Source organism: Micromys minutus (genome assembly GCF_963924665.1).
Source record: "Micromys minutus genome assembly, chromosome: 15".
NCBI lineage: Eukaryota > Metazoa > Chordata > Mammalia > Rodentia > Muridae > Micromys > Micromys minutus.
The window spans coordinates 9,418,801-9,441,189 of record NC_137984.1 but is presented as its reverse complement, the minus strand read 5'-3'; the positions used below and the strand labels follow the sequence as shown (position 1 = coordinate 9,441,189).

Genomic DNA, 22,389 nt, shown 5'->3' with positions numbered 1-22,389 from the left:
GCAGCAGTTTCACAGCGCTGGGCCTGAGATGTTCATGGGGGCTGTTTTCCTCACATCTTGCAAGACAAGAGAAGAGAGAACCAAGAATCAAGGAACCCATGCTATTTGGAATTAGGGTTTCTTTCCTCTCCTTTCCTCTCCTTTTCCTTTCCGTTTCCTTTTTTTTTTTTTTTTTTTTTTTTTTTTTTTTTTTTTTAATTCAGAGCGGTAAAGGACAAGAGGCAGGCTTGCAGGGCCTGCCCAGAGACTCACTTCTAATGGGAGGCACTGTTTTTTAAGGGGTGCTGGGGGCAGGGGGAGAAGTTTAGACACTCCCCAGAAAAGCTGTGGGGAAAAGCAGGAGCAACAGGGTACTTGCCTTAGAACAGAAGAGGAACCATTTCCTGTATAGGAAAGGAAGCAGACAGCAGAGAGGAGAACTGGAGGCCAGCGTGTGGCGTAGAGGTGACAAGTGCCACGTATATTTTTGGACACACAAAGAGAGAGCCAGATTGGACAGCTTGGGTACAAGGGGACAATGACTCATTTGCAAGCTGGTCTCTCTCCTGAGACCTTGGAGAAAGCTCGCCTGGAACTCAATGAGAACCCAGACACTCTGCACCAGGATATCCAAGAAGTAAGGGACATGGTCATCACTAGGCCGGACATTGGCTTTCTGCGCACCGATGACGCTTTCATCTTACGCTTCTTGCGGGCCAGGAAATTCCATCACTTCGAGGCTTTCCGCCTCTTGGCCCAGTACTTTGAGTACAGGCAGCAGAACCTGGATATGTTCAAAAGCTTCAAGGCCACTGACCCTGGCATTAAGCAAGCACTGAAGGATGGCTTTCCTGGGGGTCTGGCCAATCTGGACCACTACGGGAGGAAGATTCTAGTCCTTTTTGCTGCCAACTGGGATCAGAGCAGGTAAATCCTGAGTCCCCCCCCCCCCCCCTTTCTTTTCTTATGATCTTGTGACACTTCTGGTTTCTCTAATTTACTCTGAGGAGTTTTCAAAGTCTTGCAGTTTCAAAGCTTTTGTTTACTTAGTGGGCACGGGAGAGGGGGAAAAGGAAAAATGGGACTCATAATGAGCTTTGAGTAGGCTCCCTTGGGAAGGGCTTGTATTTTCCTCTCCCTTCTCCTGTGGCCCTAGGTGCTCCCAAGTCATATTATTAAGCTGAGAATGAAATCACACAAGTACTAAATAAAGCCTCTAAAAATGTAGGCTTTTAAATCCTGATGTTTAGTCACGTGGAGAAACGAGGAGAGAACAGAGACAACGTTTTCCTTTCTTCTTCCTCAAGACATTCTTAGTCTGTCGTTATTCATCAGATTCATGGTCATAATCACTCTCATCACCGTTCTCTCTCCCCTGTACTTATAGTTTATCTCCCTCAAACAGCCTCATGCTTAACCGAGAACGGACAGTTTTATTGCTGGGGACCTTTTTTTCTTGGCAATGTGTAGAAGAAGGTATAATACAGTATGTGTCACTTCAGTGAGAAGGAAGAGTTGTACCCTCTGTCACTGAGCACGTTTAGTGACACTGAAAATAAAGGCTGACTAGTGTTCCTGTTCGACGCCTGTCACTAATCTGAAGGGGATGTTTCCTGTCTGATAGGATTTTTTTCATGTTTTTCAGAGCGTGGAACTTTAATATCCTTCAGCTGGTAGACTCTGCGAGCTCAGGTGCTGTTTAGGAGGGGATAAATATTTCTCTTACTTTCTTTACTTTAGGAAAAAATGCAGACAGTGGTGTTTCTGTGTCTCCCCTCCCACCTGTTTTCTCAGACTGTAAGACCCAAAAATTACAAAAGGCTGTTGGGTAAGATAGTTCCCATCTAATCCACAGTTAAGGATAGTTCACAGTATTTTCAAAGTTAGTCCTTAAAGCATTTGGTGTCTTCTTAGTTCTGTGAGCAGTGTCTTTGGATGCACCTGGTCAGTTTGACCTGGTTCTGAAGTGATGTGATTGATTTCTGCAATCAGAGAGATCCAGTAGCTCTAACAGATTTTCAGACAGATTTTTGACAGCATTGCATGTTGAAATGCAAATGGACACTTGAATAGTTTTTCCCTTTGAAATTGGTCATGCTTTCTTATAATTATAGGCTGGGGGTTTCAACTGATAAGTTTTCCTAGTAAATATAAAGACTAAATGTTATATGAAGAATCAGGAAGAATCACTGAGTTTAAAAATTCACAGATAGACTTGCTTCTGGGAGTTCTTTGGATCTTACATTGCTTACACTTTTTTTTTTTTCTGTCAAGTAGGAAACTTCCAAAGACTATTTCAGAGACAATTCCTCCCATTGATTATGTGCTTTCTTTGAGTTTCTTTTTTTTTAATATAAAATGTACAGTGTAGAGTTATGTAGGCCAGCCAGGTGTGTCTACTAAAAAGTAAAACTAAAACTCATATTTCTCATATTCCTTATATTGGTATCAGTTAGATTGAAATCCATTACTTGAGCTATGATATTATGCTATATGGAACCATACTGATATATGGACATTTTATATTTAATTGTGTCTAGAACCTGTTTCTAGTCTTTAGATAGGCAAATTTTACACACACACACACACACACACACACACACACACACACACACACATACACACACACACACACACACACACACACCCAAATTACAGTACTTCTTCTGTATGCAAACAATCATGAATTATATTTTATTAGTCATATTAAGGTGAATATTATTTACAGTTCTTACCTAGTTAGGAAGGGTTATTTTGGCTATAGAAAATAGAAAGTGTTTTAGTTGCTCATTGTATGTATTACTGTAAAAAACCAATAATCTATCAATGACCAAAGCTCTCCCTGGAAATCCATATTGGGAGGGAATTTATTGATTGGTGTGCAGAATTATTTTCAATATACTGATACAAGAAGATACATAATAACATATGACTGTATAGTTAAAATTGAAAACAACAAGGCATGTTTTATGGACATGTTCTGTCAGGGTCTTTGTAGTAACAGTAGGATGCTGTTTCTGTGGTTGAAGAGGGGCAGCTATCATCCAGAAGGAAAAGCACATCAATAAAAAAAAGACACACATGCTTTAGGGCTTGTCTAAATTTCAGATATTTTCCCCTTCTCTTTCCTCACTGACAGTACATTTAAAATCTACAAATACTGATTGGCAGTGACCCAGATAAACAGTTATGCATCTTGGCGTTTTCTGAAAACCTTCATCTTCAGGATAGGGGCTTAGGTAGCACTCTAGTCTGTTGCTTGAAATAGAAGGAAAGCAGTCTCTCCCATTGTCAGGACCTTCCTAGTTCATCTCTGACTGGATCTTCGCTTTTTACATATAACATCATGCCTGATCTTACCTGACTCCTGTAGAAGTCTCCAGTACCTTCTCTATGTGATACCTTGGTGATATTGCTCTGTTGGGTGTACAGGTCACATGCTACCTCCTGTATTGTTCTGTTCATTTGTGCTTTGTGACTAAAGTATTCATTCTTTCCCCCATCTCCACAATCACAGATCACCCAAGTTCAAGAAGTCTGCATGTATGAAAACAATTCCAACCTTATCTCTTGAGTTGAGTAACTTTTTTTTTAAGTAATGTTTTATGGGAAGAAAAGAGAGAGTGTAGGTAATTCTACAAGGAAATTTCAGAAATTGAGAAAAATCAACAACACACATAATTGAAGGGAAAAAGGATTATATTCGACTTTCTAATTAAAGGGGTAAAATAAAAATGTGTATTTTCTAAAGACCTGATGTACAGAAGGTTAATTTGGTAACAGAAGCACCTAAATTAGAATAGAGAGACTCAGAATGAACCAGAGTTCAAATAAAAGCTGCACAGTTTTTACAAAACTTTTAAGTGGGTCTTATCTGTGAAACATTTTCCCCTGTGTTGAATAAGGAAGAAAAGTTTTGGTGTTCTCCAGAACACTGGTCCCATAAGTGTACATGAGAGGCAAGCAGAAAGTAGTGACTTTACTACTACAGTATAGCACAGGTTAGTTTGGACTTATACAGAACTGAACCACTTCCAAAACCTTTTGAGACATGGAATCATCAAGAACCCTATGTAAGGCACAATATTTTCAGTATAACCCCTTTATAATATATCTAATGCAGCTCAGAATTCTAAACTGTCATGGTGACTTTTGCTTTCGTCTGTGGGTTCTTTTACAATGGACCAAAACAGGCTCACGTGATGGGCGAATTTATTGGTCAGGCTGTACTTTGAAAGATGCACACAAATTTGTCTCCTGTCATTCAGGTCATTTAGCACAATTTCTGAAAATACAGGTAACCACGAGGAAACTATAAGCGCCATTAGACTGCCATCGATCTCCCAGTACCCTGGATAGTACATGGTTCACTTGCTGCTTCAGTGATGGTGCCCTGTTTAGGACGATATGTTCCCCTCATTTTGCCAAGAGTCAGAGGATGATTGTCTGTTAAAGAGATAGCTTCCTGCAGAAGAAAAGCATGGGAGGATAGAGGAATGCAGTCTGAGAAGGTGAAAGCCATAGATAAAACCTGTGGAAATGGCTCAGTGTGTAAAAGCCCTAGCCACAAAAGCATAGCAACTTGACTTTGACTTCCAGGCTCAGTGAAAATGCTAGACACATAGACTGTGCCTCTGTAATCCCAGGGCTCTGATTTATAAGAATATGATACAGGTGAATTCTTGGAAACTTGTATACAGTAGTATAACTACAAAAACCTCATTTCCAACAGGATGAAAGATTATGACTGACAAAAAAAACTCAACTCTGACTTCTATTTCTGTCTGTACAGTGTACACCTCACATACATTCACACAGACATAATAATCATACAGACACACATATACATATGTGGAGAGAGAGAGAGAGAGAGAGAGAGAGAGAGAGAGAGAGAGAGAGAGAGAGAGCATTCCTCCATCGCTGAACAAGTAATTATTGCCTGCAATATTCATGAATAAAATTTTTGTCATATGAAATATAAGATGACATATTCTGAGTCGCTTTGTATATTGTCAGTTAGCTCACTACTAATACATTTGTAGATTGTAACAGGCTTATAAAGTTGTTTTTTATATTTCAAACAGTAATTTCTCTGGAACTTTGCTGAGTCATTGCAAAACAATTAAATATAACTATAATCAAAGCAAGTCTGTGACAGTGGTAATTTGAAGTTGTCATGATGACTATCACATACAGCAGTAAGGTTCCAAAAGTGGTAGAAAGAAGACTGCTCAGATATGACTGTAATCTACCAATATTACCAGAATTTTGCCCATTATTCTTGCATATTTGCTGGTATTGTATAGCGTTTTTTTTTTTTTTTTTTTTTTTTTTTTTTTTTTTTTTAGAAAAGAAGACATATAAATGGACAGCTATTTCTGGCTTCTCTTCAAAGCCACATCTTTCTCTTGTTTCTTCCAATAATATGTTCAACATTCAAAACAAATGCAAAGTACTAAACAGCCATCTTAAAAACAATAGCCACAGAGTATAGTGACATGATTTAGTGCAAAATATAATGATCTAGTCGTCTTTAAATGGCACTAAAAGATTAAGACAAAAAACAAAAATGGTTACATATAGATTAATATACTCAAGGGCAATCAGCCAGAGAGGTAGGGAAGCACTCTGATAGTAATCCCTTAAAAAGGTTTTAATTTTTTTTTTTTTTTTGGTGTTATTTTCATAGACTTCCTTTATCATCTTATTGGAATTTGTTTATTTCAATTAAGGAGTTGTTGTTACATGCAGGGCAGATCATGACCCTCACCTTCACCTTTACAGCCCTGAAGGCACTGGTATGGGTGGTTTGCAAGTGGGGAAGTCATTAGGTGGAAGCTAAGAATGGTAGACGGGCATTGCATCCCATTTCTGTTCCAGAAGAGATCCTATAACTATAAGGAAGCCAACTGAACAACATTCTGGAAACAGCAACTGATGCTAAACTTTACTTCTGACAATGGCAAACTGAAAGCAACCTAAAAGGCTGTCTTGGGAAATGGTAAAGAAATGAAGACACAGATTCCTGAAAAAAATTAGAACAGTCTCTTAAAACTGGGCCAATTATGTAGCAACTAGTGAACTTATCCTAAAATAGTAGCAAAACACAGGAGAAGGAACCCTTGTTAGCATTCTGACAAGAGCTGGTCCAGGCTGTTTCCATGATTTGAAAAGCAGCAAAGTAAATAACTTACTAGTGGATGACTCAAAGGAACTATTTAGGGTGCATCAGCAAAGGTGTCCACACATAGTACTTAGGCAGGTGAACAAATGCATTGTATCAATTTGACAAAAAAGGTTTAGCATCTTTAACTTCACCTAGAGTAGGTACATAATTTCACTGTTATAACAAGAGGACTTAACATCATGAGGAAAATACATTTACTTGTTATGACCTTGTGATTGTAACCAACAAAGTGAATTATTAATATTTCATTAAATTTGATTTAAAATAATCTCTGTTAGCTACTTTCCTTTTGTCCAATATATGAAGTATTAGGTAAAAATATAATTACAAAGATTCGCTTTGTAAAGTTAAAGGGTATATAGGCTTTTCTGAGAAAAAATGTGAAAATCCAGGGGACTAAGCTCTAGCTGGGGCACAAATGTTTAATGAAAGTACTATATACTACAGTTGGAATTTTGAGGAAAAGGAGCAGCCACGAGCTACTCATTTTATGTAGGGAAAAACATCATCTTCTTACTTAGCAAAATTTATCACTGCTTCATTCCATCCATCCATCCATCCATCCATCCATCCATCCATTCATCCATCCATTTATTCAAAACCAATCAGCATCTTGCATACACTATGTTAAGAGCATTATACCCGGGTTTCCTCTGACCAGTAAGCAAATCAGTCACTTTTCATGTGTAGATAGTGGCTAACCTATATTAATCTTAAGAGTTAAAAAACCAAAACAAATAAACAACAACAAAAACAACAAAAAACCAACCCACTTGTGCTTAAAGGAAAATCTCACTTGAACTTAAAATTTTGAAGAAAAGGGGTGTGTGTGTGTGTGGAGAAGGGAACCAAAGCTAAGGTGAAAAAAATGTTCTGCAAGCACAGATTGTATTGCCATTTGCTTAGAGTAGCTGGTCACAAAATATTGGCTTCCTGGTGTGTTTGTGTTTATCCAGCTTGACTCTGTTTTAGTTTTGTTGCAGCAAGTGCAGGCCTTTTTCCCTTTTCCTCCACAGATAAAACTTTACCTGTGACTGTCTCATTCTCAGTGGTTCTCTTCTTGCTTTCTCTCTATCCCCAGTAGCAGGGCTGGGGAAGATAATCTATGTTCAGTGAGAGAAGCCAGACAGAGGGCAACTTCAGAATCTTTATTTCTTCCATGGCTTGTAGACTGAACCACTTCTATTCTGCCTCTTTTGAATGTGCTCATGGTTTTTTTTCTCTTCAAAATCCCTTACTCTGGCTAGGTTGGAACAGTCCTGGCACCAAAGGAAAGTACCATGTTGAAGTTGACTTCTGGATCTCCTGTATTCTGATAAAAAAACACAGATCAATTCCATTTAAGTGTTCTATGTATACAACACCAAATGAAATGAAAAGAAGCTTATTCCAAGTTGTGGCAGAAAGACACTTGATTTTAATATGGGCTTTGTTCTTTCTTCCTGTGAAGATTCTGGGAAAACCTGAAATTTTTTTAGATCCATATTGCCCTTTGAAAACCTGGCTGAGACTCTATTACTATGCAAATATTGAAATTACATATTGAAATTGCTTTAAAATCTTAGTTATTACCTAGGTATATTATTATTATTATTATTATTATTACTAATAATAATAATAATCACCACATGGTGCTGTCAAAAACCCTTGGTAGGTTTATTAGCTCTAACACTAATGATGCGCTGTAGCATAAATAAAGCCAATTCTGTGTCTGTTTCAATCTCAAGCACCCTTTGGACAGAAAATATTTTCAAATTTAGAAAAATGTGGCTTAATGACAAATGAGGTGTTAGGCTAACTTTAATAAACGGTTTTATAACGGTTGTTCACTATGATACTGGGATGTTACCTAGTTTTCCCCTTGCGATACTGAAAAGTCTACAAATTGGTAGGCAGAAGACATTTGCCATTACAACTGATTTTGATCTGAAGGAAGAGATGCTCTTGCCCTGAAGAAAGGGATGCTGTAAGACTCTAAGTGGGAAACATGGACCAGTAAGTCACTAACATTTGCTTGGCTAGAGGTGTGAAAGGCTTGCCTAGTCACTGTGAATGTTTATGAAAAGCACTTTTGGAGTTTATTTATTTTCTGAAATTAACTTCTTTTATTAAAAAATAATTCAAGGTTTCTGTTTTCTTCTCTACTAAGCAATGTTATGTAATTCTTGTTTATTATCTTGATGTCTTCATTTAATTTCTTGGAGGGAGAGGGAGGCCTGAACGGAATGATATCACCCAAATGTTTTGTTTTTTTGTTTTTTTTTTTTTTTTTTTGTGTGTGTGTGTGTGGGTGGAGAAATAAACTGTTTACTTTGTGTCCTTGAGAAATAATTTTATTTTTGCATATGATATTAGAGACCCAAGTGTTCAGGGTATGCTGGTGCTGTACCGAGGACAGAAAGTAGCATCACATTGATAAACACAGTTACAGAGCTAATATTAAATATCTGAGATGTCACAAGACAAACAAGGATAGTCTGAGAGATATGGATTCATAATGGAAAAGGTGCCAAGTCTCAAGTTTATAAAGACAGTCTCAAATGGCAGAGCATGTTGGAGGTGAGAAGGGTAGAACTTAGGGAAAATGAAAACCTGTGTCATCCTCAACAGACTGAAGAGAAGGAAGAACAGAGGAATAAACTACTGTTTGGAGGATTTCCATGTGGCAATGTTGTAATGTGCAGGGTAAACTTGTTTGTGTGTGGGGCTGTAAGATAAGATGTATGATGTGTAAGGCAGTGGTAAGATTTTGGAACAGTCATGGGTGGTTGGTATTCTATGCAGGTGTCAAGATGATCAATCCAACAAAAAAGGTGAGGAAGATGTCTAGAAGACAGAGAGAAGAGATAAAGAGAAGGAGACCAACTGTATTAGTCCTTGGAGATAGAACTCTAGTGGAAAGGGGTTATTGTACACTAAAGATACCTGAACACAGAGAAAGGAATAGTTGTGTTTTGGTAAATAAACATAGTGTCAAAGGAAATGGAATAACCTAGTTATTATTTTTTAAGTGCTTAATGCAGGCAGTCCCAAAGGAACAGTTGGTTTCGGTAGCATTGGAATGAGTTTCATCAATATAAAATAATTCAGTTAAGAAGGGATATTAGAGTGCTGCTATTTTACAGAGTAGCTGGGATGATGCAGATGTGCCTAAGGAGGGCACTGGTTGAGTCCATGAGTAAGGCGTTACTCAGTATATTGACCTAAGGTACAAACATGGCTTTCGGAATTCTGTGAGTTAATGCATGATCTCAAGTCACCAAATTCTGCTTCCCCATTGGGGAGATGAGAGGAAGGAGTGGAAAAAAATAAAACCGAACAGTTTCTAGGAAAGCAGAAGAAAAAGTATTTCCAAGCAATCTTGCAGAGCAAGCTAAGCTCATATAAATATTCCTCTTGTTTTCATTGTAGGCCAAACCCTGCTGAAATATTTACATTTTAGTTTATTTTTATCCTTATAATTTTTGTGATGTTAAGACTATATGGTTGAAAGGTTCACGCATCAAGTGTAGATTAAGTAAATGTAGAAAAAAAATCTTCAGGAATCATAGAATTTAGCAGGAGAATGCTGGGTCTTTGATTGGTATAAGCCTCCACACTTTACATTATGTTCTACGAAGTCAGTGGTACTCTCTCTAATTTTAAAAGAGGAAATAAAAGCTTAGCGATATTCAACAATTTTTTAAACATACAAAGGGAAGCTGGAGTTAGAGAAATAAAAGTTCCCACTTTTATTGTATTTTTGCAGTTATAAGTGTTACCTTAAGACATTAAGTTACATAGAAATTACCCAAATTTATGAATTCGTGGATGTATACTTCATAAGGAGTACTTATTTTTAAAATTCATGGGCCTCATGAGGGTTTCAGTTTAGAGTACACAGCAAGGAAGAAGCATCTGTAGCTCTCGATAATTTTTTTAAAATACATGTTATAGGAAATTTAATCCATTGAGAGCAATGGTTTACATGGTATGGTGACTTTTGTTAGAACCATCATTTCCTCTTAATATACACGCTGCATTTTTTTTCAGCTGATTCAAGCCTTGGTTCATACTATTTTGGGAAGCACAGTTGGGAGTCAGCTGCAACAGTGTGCCAGTTTTTATTCATGACTTTCCTAGTACATAAGAGAAGGACAGCAATGGCTGAACTCACACAATTTAGGTCTAAAGTCCAAACATGGACATGTGAAATGTTTCATTGTAGTGATCTTTAATTTTTTAAAAAATCTATTATCTGAAAGCAATTTTCAAAAGAAAATGATACTAAGATTCCTGAGGAGGTATATTTGTTTTATTAGATGTGATATCTTTGTGGATGGTATTTTGCAGGCATTGGCAGGAGTCTGTTTAATAATGTTCTGTTAAACCAGTGCCTGCTGAGAGGCTAATGGTGAGAATATGACATGTTTGACAACAGAGGACCAGAGGCAGTCAAGAGTACTGTTGGCCTGCCCTCTGAATGCAGTTAGCTTAGAACTTTTTAATGTTCCTTTTCTCAGATTCAAAAATTAAAACGATTCATTTATATAAAACCATTTGGTTTTCTTTTTGGAGCAAGATAATGGATATCTTTTAAAAGGTTAAATTTCTTCTTAGAAACCCTGCAAGGCAGAGGCTCTTCTTTATTCATACTGTGATTTCCCTTATTTTACTTCCTTTGAACAAAATGATGTGTATAAATCTCTGCCTTTTAACCTGGTTTGGAAGGAGGAAGCATGTTTCCTGAAATTGTCTCTTGTTTTGTCCTTTCAGGTGCCATGATTGATTTTCACTACATACAAACTAATCACTCCTTTGAAACATATTCCAGCTTCAAATTACATTTCATAAATTTTTCTTATCAATAGTATTTGAGATTATTATGGCCAATGCAAGGATAAATCATCCCCATGAGAGAATAGCCCAATTAGTTTCTTTGTAAATTTCAATTTTTGTCTTTAACATGGTTTTAATGTAAATATCAGAAATTAAATTGATTTTTTAAAAGGTACCAAATTTTAACCTAAAATACATTTTTTTCTGATCTAACTTGCCTGTCTCTGCATGCTTACAAGTTTCAGTTTACAACACTGTTAGAGCATCATGCTTACAATGAAGCCATGAGTGGTACCAAAGATAGACATGCATAGTCCAAAGAGTCAAGGCACATAATCTTTAGAACTTTTCAACTGCCCAAGACGTTATCTAATCTTAGGAACTGGTATGATGGGTAATGGGATAAGGGCACTTGACACTATGCCTGGCATTTGAACTTGACAGGTAGGTAGGTTCCTGTTGATGGAAGGTGAGAACTGGCTCCCAAAGTTTGGTTTCTGACCTGTACCATGTGCACACCAGTTCCATTCTGCTCTCACACAAATAAATATGTGTAATAAAAATTTTGTGTAGTGTTATTATCTTAAATATTTAAGAAATAATGTTATACTTTTTATACCAAGGTCTGTAATACCCTAGATACATTCCAGATAGGTGAATATAATCTTTAGATGTTTACTTTTTGTAAAAGTAGATATTCTATCATAAGAACGTTCCTCTTAAAACCCTTTTCTCTGCTGATCATGATTGTGTATATAATGCATTCTCTTTGCCCTTACTTCCTACCTTCTCTTATTTCCCTCCTGTCTCTAACACCCCTCCCCCACCCATCCTTGGTTTGGAACTATCCATCGGATCCTGGGAGGTTCACTGGTAGGCACACAACTGAAGACAACTCCATCCCTCCCAGAATTTAGCAAGAGAGAGTTCATTGAGGCCTCAGGATAGCTTAGCCCTTCCCCAATACATCCCTGACTGTTGACAGACCCATTAGGAAGTAGCTGCTTCACCTTGCTGTGTTTTTCCCAGAAGATATCAATGCCATACTTTCTGGTTCTTACATTTTTTTTTTCTTCTCCTTTTTCCACAGTGAAGAAAATAAAAATAAATAAAAATACTTCTTGGAAATGTAAGATAATCACTCTACTTAGTCTTTGTGGGGCAGTATGGCTAGTGGTGTGCTCATGCTACATCGTATATGTAAGTCAGAAACAACCTTTGGGAGCCAGTTCTCTCCTTCCACCAACAGGAGCTCATGGGTCCAATTCAAATGGCAGGCTCAGTGTCAAGTGCTCATATCCCATTATCCATCCTACCAGTTCCTAAGATTAGAAAAAATCTGAGCCACATTATAGGTAGTTACTTTGTAGACAGTAGAAATGTCTTGTTCATGGATGATCCCTTAAACTTACCCTCAGCACCCTGAGCAGCCATTAGTTTCTATATTCACGACTATTGGCTGGAAATCAAAGGTTTCTCTGTCATGCCTTGGAGTAGCCAGAGAAAGGTCGTGTGATGCTGTCTGTCAGTTTAGCTGAACAAAAGATTTGCATAGATTCCCTAGGAATTATGACCAGCCCAGCAATTGTTTTTGGCTGGGCTTATGTACCAGGAATGGATTTTCCCCAATGAAGCCTTAAATCAAATCAGAGGGTGGTTGATTGTCTCCATAGTTGTCATGTATGTCCCCAGTGCACAAAAGCACTATTCCCCCTTTATGGGCTGGCATTGTATATAAGACTCTTGATACCTTTTCTCTTCTGGTTCTAGGTCAGTTCACTCAGTTTTATAGTTACGTCCTTTTTTTCCTGCAAATTTTATTACTTCATTTTTCTATACAGCTAATTCAAACTTCTTTGCAGAGTTTCTTTGCCCATTCACCAGTTTATGGACATCTAGGATAATTACCTTTCCTAGTTTATGTGAATAGTGGAAAAATGGATATGGTTGAGCAAGTATCTTTGCAGTAGAATTTTTTGGGTGTATCATCAATAATGAAATAGCTGTGATACATACAATCTTTTGAAAATTTTCCAGGTTGATCTCCATAGTAGAGATATCACTTAATGCTACCACAGATTGCATGCAAGAGTTCTTTCTACACACCTTCTCCAGCCTTGGTTGTAATTTGGTATCTTTATGAAAATCATTTAGTACTGGGAGACATAAAATCCCAAAATAATTTTACTTTGCATTTCCTTGAAGGCTAAAGATGTTTAACATCTTCAAAACGGTTATTTTTCAGACCTTTATTTTCTCAGATTCAAAACCTGTTTTTGAGAAAGTTGTTTGTCTTCATGTTTTGTGTATCTCTCCTTCCCTCCCTCCCTCCCTCCCTCCCTCCCTCCCTATCTTCTTCTCTCCCTCCTTCCCTCCCCGCTCTCCTTCTCCTCCTCTTCCTCCTCTCTCCCCTCTCTCTCTCTCTCTCTCTCTCTCTCTCTCTCTCTCTCTCTCTCTCTCTCTCTCTCTCTCTCTCTCTGTGTGTGTGTGTGTTTGTGTGTTTATGTGTGTGTTTCAGTATTAAATCTCTGTACAGTATATTTGTGGGAAGAAAATTCTCCTCATTCTGTAAACTGCACTTTTACCCAGCCAACTGTTTCTCTTGCTGTATAGAAGCTGACTTAGAGTTATCTTTTGTTAAAGGTAAGAGATAAAGTTCTAGCTTAATGCTTACACATGTAGGCATCCAGTTTCTCCAAGAAAATTTGTTGCAGCTCCTTTTTCTACTATTTTTGGCTACTTGGTAACTAAATAAAATAAAATGCAAGCTGTAATTGGGTATAATTAAATATGAGTTTTTATTATATTTCTTTTATATACATGAATATTTTTACATGAGTACCTTATACTGCTTTTATTATTATTTTATTGGAGGTATGACTCTCAAGATTGGGTATGGTAATGCTACCAGAAATTTCTTTTCTTTTCTTTATGCTTACGGTTGCATGAATATACTGGTCTTCTGTCTTTATGAATATGAATTTTAAGACTTTTTTTCTAGTTCTTTGACTAAAGGCATAGGTAATTTGACTACAGTTTCAGTGAACTATTAAACATAGTTTTTTTTTTTTCATACAATGTATTATGATTATGGCTTTTCCTCTTTCTATTTCCCTCAGTTCCTCCCACATCTCTTTTCTTATCCAGAGCCAAAAGGATGAAGACACCAAGGAAACAAGGCCTTTCAAACACAGCTTCAGTAATGCACATATGAACACCCAGAGACTGAGACAGCATGCATGCACAGAAGCTGCAGGAGTTTGTAGGAGATACGATTCTAGAACTGAGAAAAAGTGAACACAAGGTCCCATCTCTAAACCAAATGCTTACAGATTCTTTCCATGTCTATTACAGCCACAGGGTGTGTGTCTTTCCGAGATTTGTGTGTGTGTGTGTGTGTGTGTGTTTGTGTGTGTTCAAATGTGTCTGTACTTTGCATCTACATATGTTTCTTGTGCTTTTACTTTGGCTCTTCCTCTTCTGTTTTGTCCTGTTCCGGTTTGTTTATTATTATTTCTTAGATGCCTGTTTATTTCTAATGACAGTCTGTCATTTGTTTTGTTTTTGTGTTGTGAATGAAAGCAGTTTGCTTTTTAATTTTGTATCCTGCTACTTTGCTGAAAGTTTAATAACTTCTAGAAGTTTTCTGATCTACTTATTATTTTTTTAATATTTAGAACTAAATAATGGGAAAACAGGAGACTTTGACTTAATTTCTTACTTATTTCCTTCTTATCTTATTGCTTGAGCTAAGACTTCTCACACTCCATTGAATAGGAGTGGCAGCAGGGTAGATAATGCCCATCTTTCTCCTATTTTAATAGGAATACTTCATTTTTTTCTTCATTTAGCATGTTCTTAGTATGGTTTTTCATATGTCACATTTATTTTGTTGTGGTATGTTCCCAAGGACCAGTCTTGGCTTGAAGAGGGGATCTGGAAGAAGGGTTATCTGGGAGTGGTGAAAACAAACAGCTCAAGGTCAAATTATAGCTCTAAGCTAGTGGCAAATGCTCTGCTCCAGAGAGCTTTCCAGTCTGCTTTCTCTCTGTTCTGCTTTCTTTCACCCTGAGCTCCTTTCAGTGGAGATCTCCAGATAGCTCTCTCTCTTTCTATGTTCTGCTCAAGAGGGTTCTCTATGCAGTTCTCTCTTGCTCTTCTAAAACATTCTCTGAATAGCTCACCTCCTGGAGATCATAAGCACAGTCTTTTATTTTACATATCAATCCAGTTATTTACTCCATGTTTCCTCTATATTATCCTGAGTCAGCATCACATGTCCCAGACCCTTTATTTTTAGGAAACTTCAAGAACACATTTTTTTTTAACTTTTCAAAAGAATTCAGATCTCTGCCTGCCTCTATTTAGCATAGAGAGTAAGATAGCTGGGTGGGAACCTCTCTTGAAATTATCATACCTACCATACCTTTACATACTATGTTTCAGGCTAGCCTTGAACTCAGGAATCTGCCTGTATTTATATTTGCTGTTTTTGTATCTTTCAGGCAGCCTTTTTGTATCTTTCTGACAGGCTGTCTTATAATGTAGCTACCTTCTGTTCCTTTAGATCTGTGAAGCCCCTTATATAATTCATATTGCATTCTTAAAGTTTTGGAGAGTGGAGAAATAATATGTTATTGAACTAATGTTTTTAGAGTTCTTTTCTGCAACCTGAAGGGCTGCTCCAAAGGTCCCAACATTTACCCTTTTGCTAAGACATTAGTCAGTGTCTGTTGAGCACTGGTTTAAGCATTTCACATGGACAACAAAATCTGAAGATACTTAAGTCTTTCTCTAAATTGACAATGTACTTGTATACAAGTAAACTTGTACATGTGTATAATTTATAAGCCTCTCATTATATAGCTTAGTGTCTTTAAGTATCTCTTGATGATTTGCAATGTCTGATGACATACAAAAGGTAGGTAAATAGTTACATTTATTGGATAATTTAAACTATCAATATGTATTCATGGTTTATATATTTACAGATTGTGTTTGATTCTTAGTTGAGTGAATGCTCAGATACATGTTTCTCACACATTGAATGCAACTGTATGACCAAACAAAGTGTACATATTCTGAGAAATCCTTAATGAAAAGTGTGATGCTTACTTTTGGAAGTAATTAAAATCAATTTTAGAAGATGACGCAATGGTCTAGAGGAAACTTAGCTGTAGTGTTTTCAAAAGCATTATTTTTTGGGGTGGGTAGAATATATTTTTCATTTCTTAAATTTCACTTTTATTATTTTAAATTGTGTATATACTTTTCAGTAGTATATAGCATGCTATATCAGTGCAGCATATGGGCTAGTATCATTGGATTCAGTTAGAAATAAAGTTACAGAAAATTGTGAGCCACTGGACATGGATTTGGGAATTGAACTTGGCTCTTCTGCAAGTAAACTGCATACTAGTAACCTTTACTGCTGATTTACTGCTACAACTCCTATGTGCTAATTTCTACTTTGTTCTCATGGTCTATTTAAGTGAATCTCTTCTTTAAAACCAATTTAATTATTATCCAAGTGGCTATGAAATGTGGTTGTTTGATTTAACTCAATACTTCTTTGTTGCTGATAGGTACACACTGGTGGATATTTTGCGTGCCATCTTACTTTCTTTAGAAGCCATGATTGAAGATCCAGAGCTTCAAGTAAATGGATTTGTTTTGATCATAGACTGGAGTAACTTTACCTTCAAGCAAGCTTCTAAGCTTACACCAAGCATGCTGCGACTTGCAATTGAAGGTCTTCAGGTAAGAATATACTGCTGGTATTGTTTCTTCCTCTCCTTTTGCCGCTTGCCTTGCAAGTTATAATATTGGATAGTTTATGGAATAATAAAACTCGCAAATCAAAAGGTTATAGATTTTTCCATATGTTGTAAAGGAAATAATTAAATAAGGATTGAACAAAGAAAGAGAACACAGGATGTGCGTCATCTAATAGGGAAGGTCTGGGATTCCTTGGTTTATGTGGACACATGAGTGCTGAAGGATGTTTTGTGCACTGTGTAAAGACTGTCATTGTATTGTTTATTTGCTGATTTCCATGACCACAGAGTTGACTGGAGACTGAACTTTAGTTTTCTTATTCATATGGACACTTCCTATTTTGTAAACTCTCTGTCTCTCACCTTCTGATTTGTTCATTAAGAAGCTGATGACCTATAACAAAACAGGGAGTAGAAGGAGGGACTTGTAGGAAGAGATGGGAACTATGGGAGAAAGTCAGGCATGAGAGCTTTTGCCAACCAACCATAGAAGAAGCAGCAGGCCAGGAAAAAAGAAGAACCAATTAACCAGCCATGTGGCAGGATTTAGATTAGTACAAATGGGATAATTTGTTACAAGCAGGTGAGAAACTGCCTAGTTTTAAGGCTAATGCTTATAAATAAATATCGTCTCTGTGTCATTATTTTGGTAATTGAGGTAGTCATAGGAAGCCCTATAGTTACACATGAGCATAAGGGTTGAATGAATATTTTTGTCTTGATACCTGGAAAATACAACTTTATATTTTTTTGGTTTTGACGTAATCGTATTTAGGATTGTTGGTGGTTGATGTTATTGTCTCATTTTTATTTTCTGTTACGTTAGCAAATTAACAAAATTTTGTTTAATGACTATTTAATTGGTTGAGTTTGATATTGAATCATGTGGGGCAATTAGGGGTGAAGGATACTTCGATTCTTAGTCATGATAAGTAGAAGCCCCAGAGAGCTTAAGGGACAGCAGCTTCCTAGTCTCCTGGAAGAAGAGGTCCTATCATGGCAGCTACAGACCCCAACAGCCTCCTGTAGAGGTTTGTGTAAGTCACACTCCAAGTCCCTCCTCAGAAGGTGAGGATGTAACATAGACTCAAGCCAGAACTCTCATGGCCCAAGTCCTTCCCCCACATGTAAAGACTTGAGCATACATCACTTAGGCTCAAAACAGAAGCAGGGCTACACCGCCAAATAGTTAGATGAAGTACTTCCAAGTTCTCAGGCTAAGCCGATAGGAAGTACCTGTTGACAGACTCTGAACCATCACAAAACTGTACGTAGAAGACCTGTCCTGAATTGAAGGTGTGCAGGAATGACTCCATTGTCTGAGAGCTTCCGTCATAAGAGCTGTAACACTGCCGCTTGGGAAGAGCTCTCCTGAATTCACCTTTTCCAAGTGCTTCCTTGCAACACTGGGCAGCTAGCAAGTCTCCTGTTGGCTCTGCCTGGCCCAACATCCTGTGGCAGCAGCTGAGATAGAGGCTGGGTAGCACCAACTGTTTTCCCCTCTCTGTTCCAGTCCCTCTCCTCCTCACCTGAACCCAGATACCTAGCAGCACCAAGCACTGGAGGTGGCAGAAGACATTCCCTCTCCCTGACCAATTCAATGTGGGGCCTCTGGAATACAGTCCCACAAAATCATGCTAATTAATTCATTAATGTCTCACCTATTCTTTAAGATATATAAATATTTGCTTTGAAACATTTCTAGAGACATAATTAGAGTTAGTGCTTTTTATCTCTTTGTTGGTAAATGGGGACTGTGACATGCAATTTATGCAATAATAACCTTCATTGGGAAAACTACTTAATTTGTTAGAAATTATAAATTGGAAAACAAATCATTATTCATGCATAATCCTGCTCTTGGTCAGGTTTTGTTTGTTTGTTTGTTGTTTTTTTTTACTTTTAGCTATTTCTACTACTCTATATCTACTGTATTCTACTCATATAATTTGTAGAATTCTTTTTTGAGCTGGGGCATTTGTAAGTTTACTAAAATGGTATTATTGGTATTTATTTTCTGTAGTCCCAACACACATTCTTGACATACTAAGATTAACATTTTGTCAGTCAGAATATCATTATTCTAAAACAACAAATTAAACTTAATTTTCCCTAATGAAAAATGCTACACTTTTTTTAAAAATAGAAAATAAAGTAAAATGATCTATATCTCGTTGCACCTTTTCTGGTGTCGGCACGCTGTTAAGTTGATGACCAATGACCTTTTAACAACAGGTGCCTCCTCTCAGCTGCAGAGCACCTAACCAAATTTAACTCAAATGCGTGGCCTGCCTCGGTGCAGATTTAGGCAAACTGATCTTTACTGCATAGGTTTAGCCTAAAGCAACAGCCCTGACTTGCTCTCGGTGAGTCAGCCTTGCCACTGTTCTTAGATTTTTATTAGTCTCAAGAGATAATTAATAAGGACCAGCATAGTGCGTGGTCTCCAGTGTGCGTTTCATGCATTTTGCAGTATTTCCAGCAATTTGAAAAGTGCTCTTCAACTTGGGAAGAAAACAGGCTATCCCAAACTGCCACACAGCAGAATGATCACCTCACCCACTTAGCTTTAGCACAAAGGGGATTTTTCTATGCTTTGTCTGGAACAAATACCAAACATTTTCAAAATACAAAAGGCATCAAATGTTTTACCCAACACAGTACATTTTCTTGATAGTTATGGGCATTCATTGGTTCTGTTTGAAAGAAGAATATATTCAGGTTTATTTGGAGAGAAAGAAAAGACAAAATTGTCTTGCCCCTTGCAAGAAGTTAATTGATTAGTGTAGTCATGGAAACTGGTAGTTTCATTGAAAATCGATATAAGATTAAATGAATGTGACTTGGAGACTTAAGGTAACTTCCTGGGAGGCCAATTAAAGCATAAAATGTTTGCAATACATGGAATAGCTCAGTCTTTCAATTCATAGTGAAATGATGACTTTTAAATTATATTTTATTTCTCTTGATCTATTATTTTCTTGGAAACTTCTTTAGTGATAAAAAAACCAATTTATAAAAATTTTAAAATGTGTTTTCCTCCTCCCAGTATTGCTTGGTGCCTTTCAGATATGCTTGTCTGTTATTCTCCTTGGTGCTATCCTGCTGGGTCGCTGCTTTTTCTCTCACAGTTTTCCTGGAATCCCCTATTTTCATCTGCATAATGCATCCAAGACAGGCTGGCTGGCAAAGGGGTTGGCTGGAAGAAGGGGCTGAATAAGCGTTTGATTGTTGTATAAAACTCAGATGTTGGACTATTGTAAAATACCAAACATGGTGCCAGATACTCCCAAATTCCTTATTAAGTAGGACTTGAGAAAGAATAAACAATATGTTGTCAATTCACTAGCCCTCTCATTTGACTCAAGGACCCTGCTAACTGAGAGAGCTCTGGTCATTCATGCAGAAGGAAAAAAAAAAAAAAAAAAAAACATTCCTGCCAGGACACAAACTGATTCTGACTCTTTGGAAGCTCAGTTCCACAGTAGAGGAGCTACATTAACTTCGTGAAGATTTAGCTTAGTCAGTGAACCAAACCCTTCGTGTTAGTGAGGGCAGCTATAGAGCCACGTGTGTGCATGCACATGTTTGAAGAGGCTAAAGATGAATAGAAAAAGGAAATTGTTAATGTTGACAGACTTAGGGCTCCAGAGTAAACCCACAGACTGCTTTATCATTGTTCCTTGTGATGGTTGCTAACTTACTAGTAGTTTTCAGGCATATAGCGTTTAGACAATAGTAGATGCCTCTTGCTTGCAAACTATTTTTTAATTGTAAGGGAGCATTGACTAAACAGTGTTGAAATGACACGTGTCTTGAAAATGACCACATAGACTCATGATCTGTATTCATTCAGACAGCCAGGAGGGAGGACCATATACTTCCATATTTTGTGTGTATGGACAGAATCATAATGAGAAACAGTGGCAAGGACAGTGTAAAGAAAGTCCCATTTTCCTCATTTCATACATAGATTTCTGAGATAAGTATGCTTCCTTGAAGGAAGTCATTGCTTTTTCTAAAACAAAATGAGTTAAATAATGAAGGTGCTCAATTTTGTGATGAGAATATGTTTTTGCTGAAAGGTTAATTCTCAGAAGTAGGTCACAGTTTGACATAAAACATGACATTAGGTATATAAAACTTATATATAAATTCAGTTCAATGAGTGGTCAAGACACTAGTATACCATTATTGTGTGTGTGTGTGTGTGTGTGTGTGTGTGTGTGTGGTCACTACATTTTTTACTGGATTAAAACTGTTATTCATTTCTTATGTTTAATATAAAAAACATGTTCAATACATCTACTGTGGAGACATAGGTGTTAAACTTGAACAAATTCAAAGATGTGTGCTATAGTTACTTAACCCATATTTGATGAATAAAAGAATAGTAATAATTATCAACAGAACTGAATACCTGTCTTCTTTTAACTATCGACAAAAGTGTTAATTTCAGTTACCTTCAAATGCTTGAACCATTGAAGCTACAAAAAGAAAATGAAGAAATTATACTTTTTTCCCCCCTGAGTCATTGAGGTTTTGATGGATGGAAAGGACGCAATTCTCTATCAAGAACTCCAGCACTGAATGAGCTATTCTAAATTTCATTTCTTTGCCTGTGTTTAGACATATCTAGAGCCAGAAGACAGAGATGAGTAAATGTAATTTCTCCTTTCCTCATTCTAGCATCCACATGCATGTATTGGGAATCTATTCCTCTTAACACCTAATTTTTATCAATATCTTCAAGTCAAAGCTGTAAAATGCGGGTGTGTCAGGAGCCCCCTGGCCTAGAGCAGGCTGAAACAGTATACAGAGTATGATTCTGATGTGGTTTTAGAGACTGATGATCTCCTAACAGCTCCTCATTTGTAGATTTAAAGAAGCAGATGAGCATCTCTACTTCCAGTTGAGGTAGAACATTGTATTATGACTAGGTAGCCACTGAGCAGATATTGCCTATTTCATCTACAGACAAAATACTGACTAGAAAAGGGTCTTACTATGTGGAATAGTTGACTGATAATTTCTGCAAAGTCAGGGTAATCAGTTATTCAAAATTTGTGTTACATAGGCCTTTCAGATGACCCTAGGCCAGAGGGCTAAAGACCGATTCTCCTACTCCTGACAATTTAAGAGCTGTATAGGTAGGCAGCTGTCTCTATATCTTGGCTTAGTTCTCGATGGAAGGTCAGGATTCTTATATTTTCAGATGATATTAGTCATTTTTAAATTTCTGATGGGGTTGGAAGACAAATTATAGTCTCATAGACAACCCCAGCTATTTAACATTGAGAAATATATTTAAGAGGATAGTTTTCAGATAGTATACAAGCAAAACCAGGACATAACAGATATAAAAATTACAAGCCTTTTTAATTTAGGAGAGATGTAAGAGTGCTTTATTTAATTTAAAACATGGTGGACTAGGTGTTGAATGTATCTTACACTTTATAAATTACAAAAGGAAAATAGTTATGCTCAATTTATATCTGAGAGAAATGAACCTTTTAATTGGACAAAATAGGGGGAAATGTAGATTGCTGTCTGTAAGCAGGTGAGGGCAGGTAAAAGACAAGGCTAGAGCCTGTAATTTGACAGTAGAAAATAAGGGAAAGCTGAGAG

At 37.1% G+C, this 22,389-nt stretch overlaps 1 protein-coding gene across 1 annotated transcript in view; it reads left to right on the top strand.

The window, feature by feature from the left end:
• Positions 1 to 517: 517 nt before the first annotated feature.
• The window catches only part of CLVS2 (clavesin 2), a gene marked incomplete at both ends in the record, with an annotated part of 73,367 nt that continues 51,495 nt past the window's right edge, over positions 518 to 22,389 (top strand). Inside the window, 2 exons of the mRNA XM_080929476.1 lie at positions 518 to 906; positions 16,570 to 16,744. Of these exons, the coding sequence (XP_080785602.1) occupies positions 518 to 906; positions 16,570 to 16,744 (564 nt within the window). The remainder of the gene's footprint in view (positions 907 to 16,569; positions 16,745 to 22,389) is intronic.